The following is a 20630-nucleotide window of genomic DNA, read 5'->3' on the forward strand; positions in this document are numbered from 1 at the left end:
TGTAACATAACAAAAAACATAATATATCCTGACAGAGGAATGTGTCTTCCATAAAAATCAATACAAACCGAGTAAAATCAAAGATGGCACAGGTCTGGTGCGCTCAGTGCCGCCACTGGTGGCTGAAAGATTTAATTCAGTAGTAAGCTCTATCTTTTTTTTACATTAATGGAAGATATCTCTGTCTGTTGGCTTAAAAAATGCTTTTCATTATTTTACACCCACCAACCTGCATTCATCTATTTTGTGTGGCCACTTGGGGGTGGCACAACAAGCTGTAAACACAACATTGTCATATTATCAGCTTGTCAGGTTGTTATGGTGAACATGTTAGCAAATAACTGCACCATGAAAACACAAAGCAACATTATTATTCATTCGGAGTCATGTTTCTGTCCACCTGATGAATGTAACGCCCATATTCACGCTCCTTTTAGCTCTGTTTTGGTCTCCACCACCTCCTGAGGGAAAAATCTGTCATCTTTAGCTGCTAAATGCTCCATTATGTTCACCAGTTAGTCACTAACTTTTGTCTGCTGTTTGATGCTTGGCAGGTAGTGTGAAGCTTTTTTTTGTTGAAAACAGCTGCCTTCTGCCAAAACAATGAGCTGAGAGATGCTCCGTAGAGCTGAGGGGAACTGCAGTCGGGTAGGAGTTTATCACTACAAGCGACTACTTTCTCATTATATACTGTCATTTGTCCCACTGTTCATATTAAATATTGATTACTATAGAAGATGGTCTACCACCTGGTTAGTTTGTACTTTCAATGCCTGAGTGACTAAAAGATGACCAGGATTTTCTGACATTAAGTATGATAGTCATGGATATGGATCAGGGTTAGTAACTATTGTCCAATTTCTTACATAACCTATTTCTCCTAGTAACCATTTGTGTGTGTGTAAACGTGCTGAGTGAATAGGAGAGAATGATAAAAGACAAAGAGGGTGAGTGAAGAAAGGCGAGCGAGTGTGAGAGAAAAAAAAACACTGCTAAGATATTTACAGAGGTAGAAACACAGAAAGAGAGAGAGAGAGAGAGAGAGAGAGAGAGATAAGGAAGAGTAAGAACCAAGGAAAGGCGAGGGAACAGTCAAGATAAAGAAAAAAGAAAAGGATACGAGCTGGAGATGGAAGCAGGGAGAAGGGAATAAGATCAAATTAAGGAGAGACAGCGGGGGGAAAGCAAGGAGAGAGTGAGACAGAGAGAGAGAGAGAAAGAGAGAGAGAGAGAGAGAGAGAGAGAGAGAGAGAGGGGCTTGGTTGACACATAAAACAAAGATGAGACACCTATAGAGAGAGAGAGAGAGAGAGGTATTTGTGGGAGAAGAGGCTGTTGCTGGAAAATGTAGATAGACACCTCGGAGAGAGAGAGAGAGAGAGAAAAGAAAGAAGAGTGTGGAGGGGCCAGAGAGGAGGAGGAGGAGGAGGAGGAGGAGGAGGAGGAAGACAGAAGAGGAGGAGGACGAGGGAGGGGAAGAGCTAAAGAGGAGGGGAGGGGACGCTAGAGGCAAGGGAGGACCAGTACGAGGAGAGAGAGAGAGAGAGAAAGAGAGAGAGAGAGAGAGAGAAGCAGATACGGGGGTCCACAGACAGCAGCGGCGTGCAGAGTGCAGCATGCAGACTGGCCATTGACGCTGCTGTTGGATTGAACACACATGCACAGACACACACACCCCTGAGGAGTGTATGAGACATGCCCAGGCTGCTGTACATGGACACACACACACTGGCAGGGCACCAGAGAGGAAATACAGCAGAACCCCGAGCCTGAGGAGCTATGGAGAGCAGCATGTTTTTTGGTAAGTGTGTGTTTGTATTTATATATCATTATGTGTGTGTGTAGTGTTTACGTGCATAATCTCATCCTCGTGTGTGTGTGTGTGTGTGTGTGTGTGTGTGCAGATATCTCTTATTTAATGTTCTCACTTGTTCTGGATACTAAAAAGCATGAAAAAGAAGAAGCGCTGGCTTCCGTTAAAGGAAAAGAGTGTGAAGTTACACACATAGGAAAGCAGTGGTTTTATGTGTGTGTGTGTGTTCATGTGCTTTATCACAGTCAAATGCAGAGTATAGGTGCACACACTCTTCCCCTCCTCTGAACATGTGTGTAATTGTGTTTCAGCCTGCCTGTTACTTGTTCTGGAAACTCATAGAGATGGATAGGAGAGCTCGTTGCTGTTTCAGCTAAATAATAAATAAAAAGAAAGAAAGAAAGAAAGCGTGAAGTTGCACACAGAGGTCTCCTAAAAATGTTGAATGAACCTGCTCACCCGTGCAGATAACCCCCTTTTCATGCTCATGTTCTGCTTTATTAGACCAAGTCCCAGGTGACTGGGTTGAATCCAAGCTTTGCATTTCATTGTTGCTGTTTGACCCACTGACAGTCTGTAGGAAGTTCGGAGATGCCGTGTCTTGAGAGCCACTTTATATTCCGTGTAGGATATTTAGAGGAATCTAAGAAGGGCCCCTTCCATTAGTTTTTATGGAGGAGGCTTAGGAAGACTTAATGCGCGAGCGGCTTCTCGTCAAGTGCTCTTCTCACGGCTGGCTTACAGTCACATCGGAGGAATAATTACACAGGGATCCAGAGTTCTGAGGGGGTGATTTGTTAAATGAAAGACTCTCTTTTTTATCCCGGGGATTAAAGTGATCTGAAGTTACAGACCGTGGCTTGTAAGAGCGAGAAGGATTTTCTCTTGTTATGCCATACACAGAGGAGGGTTGGGTGGGTGTGGGGGGAGGGGGGGTGGTGGTGGGGGAAGAAGGAGCTGGGAGCTTATAAATGAATAAGCTGTCAGGTGCAGAGACAGCTTCAGCTCTTCCAGATCCACAGCTGATGTCGGTCAGGTGTGCAGCTTTTGGAAAGCAAAGAGAAAATAAAGGTGATGCGGGTCTGGTTGGATGGATGGGTTTTGAAATTGGCCCTGTTTAACGCAAAATCATGAGAAGTGAAAGTGGAGAAGCTTGCCAGCCAACAGTTCAGGCAGGTTTTTTGTGGTTGGTGATGCTTGTTTTGTCTGTATTTTATACTCATGTCATGTCGTAAAAGAATAATAAAAAAAAGAAAGAACATCTTATCTGCACCGCTCAGTGTGAAACAAAAAACACAAGAGGAGTAAAGGTCATCTCTTTGCGTACAGGATGTGCGTCGTTTTAGCATTTATGAATGCAATCCTGAGTGCACAACTGCACTGCACAGAGAAAATAGATGGCATCTCTTAAAAGATTAATAATGCTGTTTGTTCACTAGCTCTGCATGGCTGCTATTTAACTAGAACATGTTTCCTGGTAAAGTGAATTATATCAGGTGACATATCATGAGAAGAGCCCGCAACATTCTTTGCGAGACTTCTTCAAAACAAGATACCGAAATGGAAAAGTAAAAAATGAACAGATGAAAAAGGAAACGTCCCTCCGCATTATAAGCTGTCCGCATACATCAAAACCAGCCAGTAAAGGAACCGTAACCCAGCAGGCTAATAGGTCTTGAGTGTGTGGTGCAATCATACAAGCTATTAGTGTTGTTGAGTCAAAGGCCCAGAGGAAATATATCCGCTGTGTCTGGCTTTGCGGTTGGCGTTTAGCAGCATGTAAACGTCTTTTTGGTTAACCTCAGATTACAGAGCGCATGGGAAGTGATTGTTGGATCCGTTTCAGAGACAGCTGTGTTTATTAGTGAGCTACACTCATGACAGCAGCCAGAGCTACAGTATACTAATCTGAAGGGGTTGGAGGCGGTGTGCGTTGTGTAGCTCGGAGCCAAATGCCACACGCTGGTGAGATTTATGGAATTTCATAAGAACATAGAGTTTATCTCGGAAAGGTTAATTGGAAAATCAGTGAAAGTGTGGCTTTCAAAAAATAAGAATGCTTTAAATCTCCCCTTTGTACTCACTTTGTTCATTATAATTGGGGTGAAATGATTTTATCCTCTCCGCTTGAAGGAGAGTGCTGATCTCAGAGCATGTTAAGGGTCACGGAATACAATCAGTAAAAACACAAAGGTGTTAATCACATCTGTATCGTCATCAGCATATGAATGACTTTCAGTGGAATTCAGATTTATCTAATAATTGGATTTATATTTGCTGAGGGAAATGGAAGTCTGCGCGAGAGTGATCCACTTATTTTGAGGCTCTCAGGCTGCGTGGACTCTCAGCCTCTGGACAGATCTTATCGGAGGAGCAGCCAGGTTCAGGACACTAAGAGGAGGCGGAGGTGGAGGAAAGCGGCACAAGATGATTAATTATTAATGCCAGTCGGCGTCCTCCAGACATCATTTTTACTCTCTCCCTCTCTCGATATACTGCCGCAGGAGTAAAAACGCTTGAGCCCAGATAAGTGAATCTTTCAGGAAGGGCAATGCAGAGGACAGTCTGAGGCACGCCACGATACAGTAGCCAACCACATCCTGTCCAATGAGTTGCTCTTAACATCTCATACTGTACAGTTCGTGTTGCATCATTAAACTCAGCCTCAAAGAGAATGGGTAAACAAAGGCCAGTGGGGAAAAAAACTTTCATCAATTCTGATCTGTTTCAAATGTTTCCAGAAGTCAGATCCCATTTCACTTGCATCACTGCATCATTACATTTCTGGGAAAAGCAGGCAAAAAAAGCATCTCCAAACGCCCCAGGTTCAGTGTGGGTCAACTCATTTGTAGTAATTTGATTAATTAAAGTTTATTTTAAGGATATGCACCCCTAACGCACAATATCAACTGACACGATGAGGGCTTTAAAGCTGTACTTTAACAGTTTTGTTTGGCCTCTTGGAGGAAGAACTCCACAACAAGTTAAAAGTCTCTGACGAGTATTATGGTCTTATAAAGTTGACATGTGTTAACAAACACATCCTGTAGACACAGAGCAACATTAGCATTCATCTAATGAATGTAAGAGCAATATTCACTTTCCTTTTAGCTCTGTTTTGGCATCCACCATCTCCCGTGAAACATATCTGGCACTTAAACTGCTGACACTCCACTAGGTTCACCAGCTAACACGCTAACTTTGTCTTTCTGCCATGTAATGCTGAGCAGGAATAGCGCACAGTCTGTTTTTAGAGATTTTTGGCTAAAATCAGTTGCCTGCTGCTGATGAGAGCAATGAGACTGAACCAATCAGTGAAGTTGTGGGCTGTAAAACCAAAACAATGAGCTGAAAAATGCTGAAAGACGCGATGTGGATGTAGCCCACCTGTCTCTAGTCTAATCAGGGAAGAGCCCTGACTTCTCTGATTCAACTAAATTAATGTACAATAAATAATACTTATTAATACTAATGTTGTCCTGTTTACCTATATAAACTTCTTGTCTTGAGTCCCTTTATTCACTGCTAATGAACTGTAACACACCTTGTTAAGTTATGTCTATCAAATCTACACACTGTATTCCATATTTGAGTGATTAGACTACTGCAATCACTCCATCAACAAACTGTCACTAATATCTATCTCATGTGTTTAAATAACTCTAGTAAAAGGAGCAAACAAACATCACACTGGAATCATTTATTAGAAACAATGAATTTCTATTATTTACTTTTGTAAAATTTATCAAAATAAACAAATTAAATAGAATTTAGTCTCCTTGAAATTTCACTTTTTCTTTCCTTTCAATAACTTGAGTTAAAGTAATAATTCTCTTCAACTGGAGCAAAACACAACACAAATGAAATGCAGATTACCTCAAATTTAAATTGGCAACAGAAATCAGTGCGTCCACACTCACCAAGCACACACACACACACACACACACACACACACACACAAGAATGCAGATATTAAAATAAAAACCTGTTGCAGGCCTGATTCGACACTTGGGAGCGGAGAGAGTGGTACCTTGGTTACTAATTCTGAGTCCAATCCGCAGCTTATACCAGTGTCTTGGTCTCTGATGAGGAACAAGATGGCACACAGATGTTCAAAGATGGCGTCGTCTGTCCTGTGTAGTCAAAGGAACTCTGAGCATTGACTTGGTAGCTTGTAGCGCTAACTGGTAAATCTTCAGGGTTTCCACGTTGCGTAGCATAAGCTGGGTTAGCTATACAGTAGCTGGAGTCCATTAACTTTGTTAATGAATGCTAACAAACTGCACTCGGTTAGCTAATGAGCTAATATACAGACGTGAACAACTGTACAACACACTTAAAGTAGAAATGTCTTCAGCTGCTTGTAGCATGAGAATCCTGACGAAGACTGTCAAGAAGATAATTTAAGACTGTGTTCACCCTGCAAGCCTTAGTGCTCACTTTGGATTTATTGCTCAGATCTGTTTTTTTTGTTTGTCTGTTCACATTATTTTTTAAAATGTGGCCAATATGAGATTCCACTGTGAACTGGTCACAGTCTTGAACTGACCTTCATGCGGAAAAAGAACAATAACAAAGACGTCACATGCAGCACGCTGTCATATGAGGCCACTGAAGTCAGTGTTTACAGTTTCATTTGTAAGTTGCAATGCAAGCCAGCTAGGAAATTTGTGAGCAGATGATAACGAGGACAAGCATGAGGAGAAAGAGAGACAAATTTTTAATGATGACTATGTGTGGAGCGATGGCTATTACTTCTGTACAGAGGTGTGTGTGGATGCAGAGTCGGAACCAGGAGTGGTGGGATCGTGATGCGAATGGCTTCACACAAACAGATGTCATCCGAACTTTCAGGATGCCAGGGCTACTTTTAATCTGTCAGCACCTCCCCACAAGACTCTCGCAGCAAGACACTCAGTCCAGGCGACCCATCTCACTGAGAAAGTGTGTGGGAGTTGGGTCGTATTGGCCGGAGTGACGTAAAAGTCGCATGAATTCCGATATGACTGTTCAGACTGAGGTCGCGTTGCAAAAAACCCCCCCAAAAAACAGACCTGTATGTGATTTAAGACCACATATAAAAGTGTCCCAAATCAGAATTGAAAAGATCAGGTTCCATGTGATTTGTGCTGTTCACAGAGTTATGAAAAAAACAGATCTGAGTCACAGAGGAGCAAAAAAAAAATTGGATTCGGGCCACTTTCAGTCTGAATGTAGCTGTAAACACTGACTACATACTTGTTTGTATTAACTACCCACATGTCGCGACACTCAATGACCAGTATTAAACTTACTCTTGAATACCACTTCCTGTTTCTACTCTTCACATTGTATCTTTTTACACGTATCTATTTCACTGCACCTTTTAATCTTTTATGAAATGAGCTTTTTTAACCATTTATGATGTGTCTTTTAACCTTCATTAACTTTCTTTTAACATCAGCTTTATTATAATGTATGGTATTTTTAACATGGTTACAAAGAGCTGAGAGGAACAGCACAGTTAGGTGATATATAAGCGACATCTTTCACATTACACATAGTCATTTGATCCACTGTCAGGATAAAAATATTTATTAGTGCAGCTTTAATGTTATCCTGCTTTAGTACCTGATTTTGACGTTGCCCCAGTGTCAAATTCCAGTTTCAAGACTTTCATTATTTCAGTAGCGTTCTTATATGTTGCATATTCTGAAATTAATTTGTGTTTAATCAAATTACCAGCAAGCCAGGTCCAGGTCATGCATTTGAATCCAGTACAGAGAAGAAAAGGAATGAGGTTAATCAGGGGTCCAGATGGTCATTTTTTGCACTGAGGCCCACTTGCAGGTTAATCATGGAACGATCACATTGCATTTTATGATTTATATTTTATTTAAATATCTAGTTTTTAGCAGAAAGTAAGCTCTTTGCAGCTTTCTGTGTGGCCTAAAATACAAATCTGTGCTTCAGTTTTACATAGACAAACATTTTACAACCTCAAATACTCATGAAAGTCGCATTTAGCCATCGCATATATTTGCTGTGAGTGCCTGCATGAGAGGCTCATAGTGAGAAGTCTTCATTCAGTTACAAGACTGCATTCACTTTGTAAACAGAGCACTACTGGGGTGATTCTGGGCCATACTGGTATATAAACAGGCTTCTCATTCAAATTATGTTTCGTATTCTAATTGTTTGCCTTGAACTTGTTTCAGTTCATTTCATTTTCATCATCTCAATAAATGCTCCTGACAGAAACACAGAAAATAGGACCTGGCTGCTCTTTTTCCACAGTTTTATGCTGCCTGTGCCGAGTTCCCAGGCTGCTCAGAGAGTCTTCTACCACATATTTTAATGACTGTCACCTGCTGACCTTTCAGCGTACAGTGACTCTCTTGAACGAGTTCCTGAGCGACTCGTTATGCAAAATAGATGGCAATGTCAGCTGCAGAGACTCAGCCCACCTGGGCCTAGGCGTCACAATGCAGAAGCTGCCAACAGCTCAAATATTAACATTTGTTAGCCGAACTCAAGTCAAATATTGACACCTCTAACAAAGTGATAATTATGGATGCCATCTGTGCATTTCTACCGGAGCCTGTTGTGCTGGAGTATGATGAACTCAATGTGATGCTCAGGGGTTGGGGTTAAAGTTTAGAATAGCAGCCACGGGCTCATTTTCTCTCTCCGCCTTATATTTTTTGCACTTTTGCTGGTGGTGACAGATGATCAGACTTCAGAGAGTTTGAAACACTAACCCCTGCTGCAGGCTGGAATGTGCTTTTGGTGTTTGGGCATGTTGGTTGGATCACTATTGTTGTTCTACCTTTCACAACAGGAGAAAAAAAAGAAAATCAATTTGTATCTCAAACAGTGTGAGGTTTAAGAGGATGTGTGAGGTTAGAACAGGTTAAATCCAGTAAGCAGTAGACGCTGTGTCCAGTGGTACAAACAAAGTACATTTACTCAGGCGCTCTACTTACAGTAAGTACAAATATGTACAAATCTGTACTTTATATCCATTTTACATATCAATTTCACGGTTCTTTATACTTCTACTTTACTACATTTCAGAGGGAAATAATTCACTTTTTGCTCTACTCTACTTTATTTATCTGACAGCTATGTTTACTAGTTACTTGGATACTCAGATTTCCATACAAAATATACAATCAACTTATAAAATATGATGTTTTGTCATAGATTACACTACCAAACAGTACATAATGTAGGAATATTTGCTCTACTTTGCCAAGTTGCAACATTAAAATGCTTCTGACATGCTAAAGTCAGCTGAAGTAACATTTTTAATGCAGGACTTTTACTTGTAATGGTGTATTTAAACTATGGAATTGCTTGTTTTTACTTAAACCTGCATTAATTTACTTCTTTGCCACTTGGGGTCAGCATAACAGGCTCTATTATCGCCTTATAAAGCTGATATGGCTAACGACTGCCTATTTAAAAATCCAGCAGACAACATTAGCATTCATTTAGAGTCATGTTTCTGGTCACCTGATGAATCTTATTTTAGCTCTGTTTTGTTCTCCACCAACTCCGGAGGGAAATATCTGGCTCTTTAGCTTCTAAATGCTCCACTATGTTCACCAGTTAGTTGCTAACTTTTATCTAGTGCACAGTGTGGCTTTATCAGAGCTTTTTTTAGCAAAAACAAGCTGCCAGAAACATTGATGAGGGCTGTCAAAACATTAAAGTTGCAAGTGTAAAACTAAAACAATGATCTGAAAGACTCTAAAAAGCTCTATAGGTTTGAGGGGAACTGCAGAGTCGGGTGATAATTCTCTGCAGGTTCGTCACTACAAGCGACACCTTTCACACACATAATAGGTTGACCCATTATTCATCCAATAATATTGATTAGTACAGCTTTAAGCAAAGTATCTGTACTTCTTACACCACTGGCCTTGTCAATAGAATGACAAGACTTTATTGTTATTTCTATTTCAACAGAACAAATCACCTCTGTGTGATGTTACCGAGTAGAAAACTCACAGACTTCCGCCACGGTGACACATCAGATTTCATCCCCTATCAATCAGCAAAGCCAAACATGACCCCCTATCAAACAAATTCACATTTCAGTTCGTCACTCTTCATCCCGCTGCAGACTATATATCCCAAACATCAGCCCCGATGTGTCTGAACCAGCTGTTTTGACTGTGCACGTCGGACTGATGAATGGTGGATCTAGCTGAGCGTGAGGTGAGGCGTGCCTGTGGGCTGACGTCAGGCCCGGCATGTCGAGAGACGCTACAGTTGGATGATCTCCACAGAAGGACATGCTTTGTTAAAGTTGGGACTAGGACGTGCCTCCACATGAGAGACGGCATGTGTTCTTTTTCCAACAGATGGCAGCGCTCCGGCGACTGGAGGGAGAAGACAGAAGACAGAGTGAGAGAAGGGGGGGGGGACAGTCTGTGGTTTTTCCCCTCTTCTCTTCTTTATGACTTTTGCTTTTTATTTACCCCTTACCACTGCCTAGGGACCGAAACGAGGCAAACCTTGTTTTTATTTGTCTCAAGTCGGTGGTTTGATACTGTATGTGCCAGCGCTTTAGAGTCATACTGGCCCGGAGCTCCACTGTTGTTAAATGTGCAGCGATAAAAAAAAATCATCCCTCTGGTCCTCATTACAGCTTTGCGAAATGGCTTCTTTAATTCCTAATGTTTTGGAAGGCTGCAACGGTTTTCTCTGCCCTTTTTTTTCCGTTTTTTTTTTTTTTTTTTTTTTTTGATCCCACCGTGTTGAAACCAACCTTGTGCTGTTTCCAATTCGTGGTTTATAAAGCGCTCTGCTGGCGTGGCACACTCACATGACAATAAAAGTGAAGTATTTACTTTTGTTTTTCCTAGAGATTTGTGGGCCAGGCCATTGAATCATCTCATAAGACACACTGCCTGCCGCAGTCATTCCACAAAGACTATTTATGGGGACAATTTCAGAATGAGAACATCTGTTTCGGAGAGATAAACATCATCGCATCATCACGTTGTGGTCATCTGCATGTACAACTTATTCTCAGCGCACATTTTTTGGTCTGATTGTGATTACAAGAAGAAATTGAATTCAGTAAATTCACAGCCTGCAGCCAGTGAATCACACACTTAATCTTTGAGATGATTAACGGTAATAGACACCATTCTTTGAACCATGGTGGTGGTAGAAGAAGTAGTCAAATTGGTAAGTGTAAGTAGCAGATTATGCAAATACTCCATCACAAGTACATGACAAGTCCTGCATTCAAATGCACAAATATTAGTAAAAACAGTAAATAATAAAGCTTAATGAAATACTCACTGTGAAGAAGTACTTTTGAGATTGTACTCTGAGACATGCTGTTGTATTGATAATGAAAACCTGCAGACATGAAATAAAATTTGATGAAAATTTAAAGAAATAGCATCAATTTTGTAACTGAATATTATTATTTTTGCAGTAAAAGAATCCCCCGAAACGTGTGAGATTCAAGTTTATTATCCAACATGGTTCCATCCTTGACTGGGATCAGTATTAGTGACAAAACAATTCCAACTCAAGGTCCCCCAAACCAGCTTTTTCCAGACCTTCCAAACACATCTCATGGTCGCATCTTTCTCACGGTTTTCAGTTCGACACGTGGTTGAAATCTCTAAAGGGTTGACTAGGAACCATCGGTTGACATTATTGTTCCACAAACATTGGACGGCGATGTGAAAGAATGAAAATCCCCCAAAGTGTGGATAGGAAATTAGATTATGAAGTTCTTGGAATAAAACTCAAGAAAAAACTAGTAAAAGATTTTTTTTTGTTGCTTTTAAATAATAATGATGATGATGCCTAAAAGGTATCAGATTGAAAGTTTGGTTAAAGCATAAAAGTAGCTATATATTCCTTTAAAGAAAGTGAGATCTCTGGCATTAATTTTGTATGCACAAATGCACAGTTAAAGAAATTACTTGCACATATAAGATGATACACAATGTGAAGGGGCAGTGAGATACGGGCAACACATCAAACCCTGAAGGTTCAGTTGGATGTAAACTGTAAGATTTTGGCTCAAGCATCTCTCCCGGTTACTGTCTGTGGTTCAACACATTGCCTTCGCTCTCCCTCCTACAGGTAACACATGTCAAAATGGCCTCATGCCTGCCCTGATGCGTCCCACCCTGCCTGCTGTCCAGACCTCACTGGGCATGAAGCAGTTTCTCCCGTTTCCATTGGATACGGCTTCAGCGGTCAGCCTCTTCCCAGGATTCAACACTGTGAGTGCAATGCTTATCTCTCGTGTCATGTGATCCGCTCGCCGGGTTTTCACAGGCTGTTTGAACGTCACTTAAGGTCATGTTGAATGATAACGTGCTGTGATTTGAGTAGCAGAGAAGAGTGAATTTCGTGTTTTTTCCCAACCTTTTAGATTCCGTATCTTTATCTCAAGTCCCTACTTATTTCTAAAATCTACATATTCTCCAGATACATGTTTATTTAAAGCTGTTATCGCTGCCTTAGAGCTACAATAACCAGCTTTTAACTTCAAGGCAGTGAAGTCCGATCTTCCTCAACCTCATTTGGTTCATGTACCTATTTGTCCTTTTATAAAATGCTCTCTTTCATAGTTACCAATAAAACACCTTATTAAGATGATGCTTTTATAGCTTTAATGCAAAAGTTGTAAAATTGAATGGAACATGTTTAATGGTGTTGACGCTCCACTTGAAATAGATACATCTATCTGTGAGAGAAATGTATGATTTGTTAAACACTACTGATTTTATGGGCACAAGACAGAAACTATGAAGATCTCAGTGTATTTGTATTACAGATATCATGTAATTTCTCTTTTAGTAGTGCAAGAATTAAGAGAAGCACTAATGGAAAATGATTGTTACCGTGATAATGCGCTCGTTCTCAGAAAGTTAGCATATTGTACTTTATCTTGGTGATTTATGGACAACTCTGCCTTTAGGCTCAAAGACCAAAACTCATTTCTCTTCGTGGAATTTGGCCGCAGAGTACAACTCCTCTCCTTGTTAACATCTGTTTCTTTTTTAACTCAACCACAGAAAACACAGTTAGCCGTAGAAAATTTGAAAACACGTTGGCATCTCATCGGTCTGTCCAGAATGTGACAAGCATTAATCTTAAAAGTCAAATAAGTGCCGGAGCATTAAATGTTTCTTTGAAAACAGCCATTTGTTACAGAGTGATTTTGGGTTTGTCTTCTTTGGCGAATTGTCAGAGCGATGGAAGTGTTTACAAAGGTTAGATTGACTACTTTAACCTAATCCCATTATGAATGTGCTCTAGATTACCTGCAGGTACAACAAACAGAAAGAAGTTTGGTTTTATTCCAGAAGCCATTAGACTTTTGAACAGTACAAGAAAATGTTCAGTTTATCTCCTGTATAGACTGTAAAATTCACTTACACTTTTGACACTTCAGAGAGAATATGTGCCTCTGTGGTGTTATATATTGTTGGCTAGCTACAGACCGACCACTACCATTAATCCTTATGTATTTTAACTCTTTCTAACGTTGTCATATTGGCTTCGTGTGTGTGTGAATGAATGATTCGCTTGCCTAAAACTGCCCCCCGAGAGACGATTAGAGTATTTTGAATGTAATTGAATTCAGTTGAATTGGAAACATGCTCCATGGTTCACTAAACTGTCGGTTGGATACTGCGGCGCTTATATGTGTCATGAGGTTGACCGGGCAATATGTTGACTCATAAAAGCTTACATATGTTCTTGTAAGTGAAGACTTTTAACTTGATGTCATTCAAACCACGTTCGTTATTGTAACCGTGGTTTCGGGTTTGCTTAATTATATGTATAAAACAGACGACCGGAGGCACATCGCAGGACCGAATATGTTATTTTTCTTCCTGTCGTCTTGTTTTTCTTTACTTCCTCTTTTCCATTCTTATTACATTACAGGTATACTATTTATCTATTGCTATTTTAATGTGAAAAACATTCCTTCACATTTTAAAATGTGAAATAATCCCTTTAGAGCGCATGTTTTTCAACAGAGGTGTCACATCTCAGAGACATACTTTTTGATTGGCCATTTCTTCAGTATTGATAACCCATACAAACAGCTTTCTGAAATGCAACGGAAGCATGTGGCTGCACAGACCTTATTGGATTTGCAACCGGTGAGGCGCTACCTTTTAAATGGAGCACTCACCCGATGTGCACTTACTGTACCAGGACTCATGTGTACACTCGTAAGGATCTATTGATTTTCTTTTTGAAAGTAGAAAGTAATTATGAGGAAATATGTGGCCTCGCGCGGTTCGAATCAGCAAGGTCATCAAAAAAATACGATGACTCCTAGAAAAAAGTAAAACCCTGACAGATAAAAGCCTAAAAGATTTTTTTTTTTTTTTTCTGTGTCTTTCTTTTGAATTACGGGGATAGCTCAATTTAAAGTCTGCTGGAAAGGGAAGGTTGAAATATGGCACACAGCTGGAGAAGAGTGAGAAAAAAAAAAACACGCACTTGAAGTGGGGGGAAAAAAAAAAAATCGGGGACATCACAGAGAAAAACCCAGATAACCCACGAGAAGACAGATTGTTTCTGCAATGAGAGTTTCATGAGAAAGTTCAGGAATACTGCGTCCCTTTTCTTGCCCCGTCTAATCTGTCTTTAACAGATAATGAGTAATGCACTGGGAAGTTTCCAAATGGTGGAAAGCTGATACTAGATTAACACAAAGTAATCACCTCTCGCTCTCTGTCGCACAGACGCGCGCCGCTTCCCGCTTTTTCAACCCTCTGATTTTCTCTCTCAGCCTTTTTCTGTTTCCCCCCTCTCTCTCGCAAACTTTTTCTCTGAGGTTTCCTAATCACCAGCCGAATGTGGTGCACTTATAAAGCAGGAGACGTTACCAGAAGCTTTATAAAAGGGTTCATACACAAGTTGCTGCTCTACATTCTGTTATGCTGCCTACACAAGCCCCCTTTTTTGCAACGCTTTCATCACTCATGTAAGTTTGGTTTCAAGGGAGCAACAAAGGAGGAGGTTTCACTTTAGGTGTCATGCAGCGGGTGGCTTGCTGTGTAGGAAAAGATGTTTTACAAATCATATAAACAGTGCAAGTACAAAACATTTGGTACAAGTAAAAGTAAAATAGCTGAAGTAACTAGGAGTTTTTTTTTTGCTTTCACATCAACTAAAGGAGGAAAGAAATGAGAACAGAAAGAAGGAAATAAGACAAGAAGGTGATTGGAAATCTAAAAGAAGGAAGGAAAAAGGGAAAAAAAGGATTAAAGGGAAAAAGATAAGGATATAAAGACAGACGGAAGAAAAAGAAACAGAAAAATGATGATATCGGTTATATTTGATAAGCTTATCTTATGTTAAATGTAAAACACGGAGTATAAAGTACAATATATTCCTGTGAAATGTGGTGGAGTTTAAGTATAAAGCTACACAAATGGAAATACTTGCATTTGAAGTATGTAAATAACTTTCCACCTCTGCATATGCACGATATTGCTTCAATCAAGCAATTTATTAGAAGTTGCAAATCTCTGATTCTAATTGTGCACAGAGACCAAACAGCTGTTCGATTAAGTGCAGCAGATTTTTTGATTTACAGATCACGACGAAGCTGGTTTCCATCTGTACTCCCACTGAAAGAACACACTTGTATCTGCTGAGATGAGGTCAGATTTGCTTACGTGCCTCCGGGGCCCAATAAACATTTATGCTCCCTTATTCAAAAAAAATACCCAATGATTCTATAGATGATGATGACAGTTCTTCCATTAACGCACTGCAGCAGCGAGAAGTCACTTCATCCTGGCGAGATTCACATTATTATAGGCATTTTTTTTCAAATGTGGTGGAAAAGAAAACAGTAAACATTGAAAGTGTGCGCGTGTCCACACCTGCATGAAATGGAACTAACAACAAAGTCTCTTGTTGTTGCCTTTGTGCAATCTTGTTCTGCGCTGAGTGACTGACAAAATCAGAAGTTCTTGGCCGGAGGGAAAGAGAAGAAGTTTGTTATCCCACCGCATTCTCTCTCTCTTTCTCTCTTGCTTTCTTTCTTTCTTTCTTTTTCCCTCAGTGAGGCATACAAAAAAAATGTGGCTTCAGGACATAAAAAAAGACATCATGCATGTAACTACATGAGCACAGAAGCACAGGGGGTAAAAAAAAAAAAAAAAAAAGGTCTCTCAGGAGACTTCAGTTCAAAAGGAGCTTTTAGACAAACAAGATGATGTAGTGCAGAGCAGAGCGGAGGAGAGGATTGGAACATGTAGTGATCCTGTTTTTATTCCCAGGTGTTGAGCGGTGTATGAGCTACTTTAGGTATGCTTCTGTTCCTTCACCCTTAACAACACGAGAGCAGAACTTACTGACCTTTTGATTTTTTTTTTTCATCTTCATTTAGTCATCTATCTGCCAGCTGTAAAAGACAGAAACGTGTGATATAACAATATACCGACATAACATTTTAACGAAATATCTGCAGAGGAAGCTTTAAAATCTTTTGTTGTATTTGGTTGTTGTGGGTAATGTTTCACTTCACTCAGCAGGATCATTTTAGATTTACAGGATTTTTGCATCCATGCGATGAAGTATCTCAATTTTGGTTTTGGTAGGTTTGTTCACTGGATTAGACACAAACTACGGAGCCAGTCGGAGTCAGAGTCATGGAGAAAAACAAAAACTAATTCAAATACACAAATTAACAAAACATGATCTCAAATTAATAATTTGTGTGCACTAATTACTAAATGGTGTTCACACATTACATAATTCACGCTCTTGAATTGATCATTCGTATGCAGAAATGAATAGAACTGATGATATTGTTAACATTTTGACATATATCCACATCTCTGTCCAAAATCAAAACAAAAGCATTGTCTATGTACTGACAGCTGTTTATCTCACACAGCACCTATTCAAGCTCAGATTTTGTGAGCATGAATTAGTTATTTTCTCTCCAAGTCATCTGCAATTTAATATATTGCACAATATATGCTTAAAAACTAGAGTTGGGGGCTTTTTTCCACTGTGTCAGAGAGCCCAACACTCTAATCAGCACTCTTGATTGTCCGATAGATAAATATATCAGTGATATATTTAGTTGACATTAATCAAAACTTTTGCAATAAGAAATTCTGGCTCGTCCGCTTTAACATTCCTCACTCGCTTTCATATAATTAAGGAACAGATTCAGGGTTTAGCTCGTTTCACTCCAGGGTCAGAATAAGGATTTAGGACAGCTACAATGAAGTCAAGACCAACAATGAAAAAACAAGTCATGATTCATTGCATCCGCTTGTTGCTGTTGGGTGAAAGACTGAAGAATTCCTCAACTATTAGAGAAGCAGTTTAATCCCTTAACTGAGATGAAAACAAGGAACTTAATCACAAAAATTTAATCATTCCTCAATAGTTTTGACTTTTTAACCAAAACATATGTGTCACAATGTGTTGCTGTTGACCCGCTTTGAGAGTAAACATCGGGACACTTGGATGCGTCGAGGATAGCACATTGCAGTACTTTGCGGGGCGAAGAGTCCAGTTCGCAGTAAAAGAAACAAGAGAGTGAGCCGTGAAGAACTTTTTTTGGGGATTGCTCTGCAACTTTCAATTGATTCAATCGCAGAGGAGTTATTGAAATTGCCACCTTGAAAGAAATGGAGAAAACCAGAAAGAAAAAGGGGGGAAAAAATGAAAGAGAACTCAACAGGAACCGGTGAGTTTTGGAGTGTAATGAAAGAGAAAAGTGAAAGGGGGGGTATAGTAGTTTCAGTTTAACAGAGCAGGGAGGGGGGGGTGGCGGCGTGTGGAGGCGAAGGTGTGTGTGTGTGTGTGTGTGTGTTGGGGTTGTCTTTCTTTGGCTCTGAAAATAAGATCTATCTTGCCTGGAGCCTACATTTGTCTTGGAGAAACAATACAAACTCCATTTCCCCCTGCAAAGTAATCAGGAATGTGATTTATCGATTGTGCGTGCAGATCTGCACGCTGGGAAATTGCTTTGTAGTCCTGCAGCAGCAGTGACACACAGGCCTCAGTCTGCACTCACAAAAGCATCACAGTCCATTTCAATGTGTGCCCACCCCCTCTAAGTCAACGTTAGCATCAATGGCTGTAATGGAAATGTGCTCTTTGAGAAAGCACATAACACAGTGAGCTGCGAGGTGGGAGGAGGAGGTATTTTAGGCATCCGGGTTTTCTGGAAGTAAAAGGCCTGTTCATTTTCTGTATCGATGATGTAACGTGAGAGACAGTTGGAACGCTTCCAAAGTAATCACCACAAACAGATTTGTTCAGCGATTCAAATAGGTCTGTTGTTGCGCTCATTAATGGCTGTTTCCTCCGGTCGAAGAAATAATTGAGCTTTGTAGGCCAGATTGAAATTGAAGACTTTACCTCCTGTGTAGCAAGCTACGGAGCTATATCCATAAAAATAGCAACAGAAAAATGGCAACAGATGATATCAACACAGCTGTACAAGTTGTTTCAAAAAATAAAGACTCTCAAATTGGCAAATTTCTTTGATTGCTGCAAAAAATATTAAGTAAACTACTGTGCCAACTCTTGAATCATAAGTACAAAAAAGGGAGCAGCTGTGTTGCAAAATGTCTGGTTCTTCGATAAGAATCAAAGATACGAGCCTGTGTACACAAAAACAATGAGGAGAGAAGTTAACTGCGACTTCTGAGGTGCATATTGATAGGAAACGTCTAATCATTGAGCTTAAAATTCTGCACATGTGCCACTCGCAGCGAGCGAGAGGTGGAGAGTTCACTTTGTAGAGATGATAATACAGTCAGCAGTTTGAATCAGTTTGGATTCTGGGTCAGTGTAAAATAAATTCAGCAACTATTGTAAACTATGTTTTGACCTCAGTTAATCCCAACAAAGTGTTCTGAATTTACTACAGCTCTTACCTGCTTCCTCCCCATAGCAATGGTGGCTAAAGCTTATCGGTGTTATAGTACTTAAAGATGGCACCATTACCGAAACTCGATTTCTGAGAACGGGTGTTGAAAGGAGACTTATCACCCAACTCAGCAGTTCCCATCAGCTCAATGAAACGTTTTAGCATCTTTCAGCTCACTGTAGCAGTAGCAGGCAGCTGGTGAACATAGTCGAGCATTTAGCAGCTAAAGAGACAAATATTTTCCTCAGGAGACCAAAACTGAATCAGAGGGAGACTGCTGGACTTACTTCCATCAGAAACACCTCTTTAAGTGAACGCTGATGTGTAAATAGGCGACATTTTGCTAACACATTTGCCATATGACGTTATGTTTACTGCTTGTTCTGCTGCCCCCAAGAGGCCAAAAAATATATTAATTCTACTTTAAGCTGAATTCATTAAAAATGATGCTCATAACAAGCATATGTGATCAATTTAATACATGTACTGTACTTCAGAAATAGCTAATCTAATCTAACCCCTATAGATTCTGAATTATCCAGGAGACTCACATGTTTCTATGTGGAGGAACATCAAGGACATCATTAAAAGAAAGCATTAAAATAGGAATTTACAGTGGTTGAAATACATCCAGCCCCAGCCCTCCCACTCTATAGCTTCATCCATTTATTTTGTTGTTGACTCTCAAATGAGAAAGAATGGCTCAAAATAAAAAAGAACAAAGGGTGAGTCAGGGCTGTTTTTCAGACTCCCATTCGACTTACACATGTCCCATAAACATCTAATGGACTCTATAAATTGTATTCCTGGGGTAAACATGCGAGCCCACAAAACGACGGGGAACGATCAAAGCCGGGGTGAGTGGGACCACCGCAATACCAGTCGCCTTCCTTGCAGCGAGTCACACCTGCCGGACTGGAGTGGATTGTGTATCTATCTAATGCCCGGCACAACGGCCCTTATCATTTAGCTCGTGCTCTGGGGCTTTTTAACCCCCTGAACTGAGTGGAAGCTTTATGTTGGCGGAGCTCGTCTTGATGTGTTCTCCCACGATAATATTTCACTCTCTCTGGATAGCTGCCAGCTCACCGCTCTCTCTCCGGTGGAATGCAGAGATAATAGTGGGGAGCTCAAGATGATTTTTTATGGAGGTGCTTGGTGCCAGCTTCCCAAGAGTAGCAGAGTTGATGCTGTAGTCCAGTGTCTCCTCCTTGTCTGAGTCACCTACTGGTACTGTTACAACTCTCAAAGCTCCCTTAAGTGTCAAAATATTGTGAAATTTCAACCGCAGTGTGATAATTGATGAACACTGGGTTTTAAATCAAAAGACGGTGATATATTTTTGTTTCCTTCCTGTGTTTCAGTGTGATCTCTCTGCACGCCAAAGGCTTGGATGTAAGATAGAAATGGAAGACAGGAGCAATCTGTTTTTGCTTATTTGATGGTGTTGTCATGCGCTTGGGGTTCTTTGGAGACGTATTTCATCTTTAACTGCCCATCTGGTCATCTTAAAACAGGGAATACTACTCAATTTGAGATTCCTTAAAGGTATGTAGTAGATAACAACAGCAATGTGTGTTTTAGTTCATGGGGCTTTGGGTTTGTGAGCGTATCACAGAAAGTGACTGGACTCCTGTAAACAACAGCGAAAGCACTGCCTTTATGAGATGTTCGAGGTTTGAGGTTCATCTAAACTGTCACCTTCACCTCATCATGTGACCAGTTCGTTTAAAACTGATCTGCTGGAAGAAAACCACCGGACTCCGTTAAGAAAAACTGTCTTTTTATATCTTGCATTCATGACCACAAATGTTGAACAGATTATCATAATGCTGACAAAGCTCGGTTGAGGTCGGGATGCTCACAGTTTAGGTTCATTATTGCATATAACTGTGGTTACCCACATGCTGTTAGGTTAAA

At 40.3% G+C, this 20630-nt stretch overlaps 1 protein-coding gene across 6 annotated transcripts in view; it reads left to right on the top strand.

Moving 5' to 3' along the window:
• znf385d (zinc finger protein 385D) overlaps nt 1-20630 on the top strand; it is a 116153-nt gene that overhangs the window by 34894 nt on the left and 60629 nt on the right. For 3 of the 6 annotated variants that reach the window (XM_042423350.1, XM_042423355.1, XM_042423352.1), the window contains one exon: nt 11915-12057. In XM_042423350.1, the coding sequence (XP_042279284.1) occupies nt 11915-12057 (143 nt within the window). Of the gene's footprint in view, nt 1-1538; nt 1802-11914; nt 12058-20074; nt 20259-20630 lie in introns of those variants that run through there. The other 3 variants (XM_042423351.1, XM_042423353.1, XM_042423354.1) reach the window with 3 other exon arrangements.

The sequence above is a fragment of the Thunnus maccoyii genome, chromosome 10 (assembly GCF_910596095.1).
Source record: "Thunnus maccoyii chromosome 10, fThuMac1.1, whole genome shotgun sequence".
Taxonomy (NCBI): domain Eukaryota; kingdom Metazoa; phylum Chordata; class Actinopteri; order Scombriformes; family Scombridae; genus Thunnus; species Thunnus maccoyii.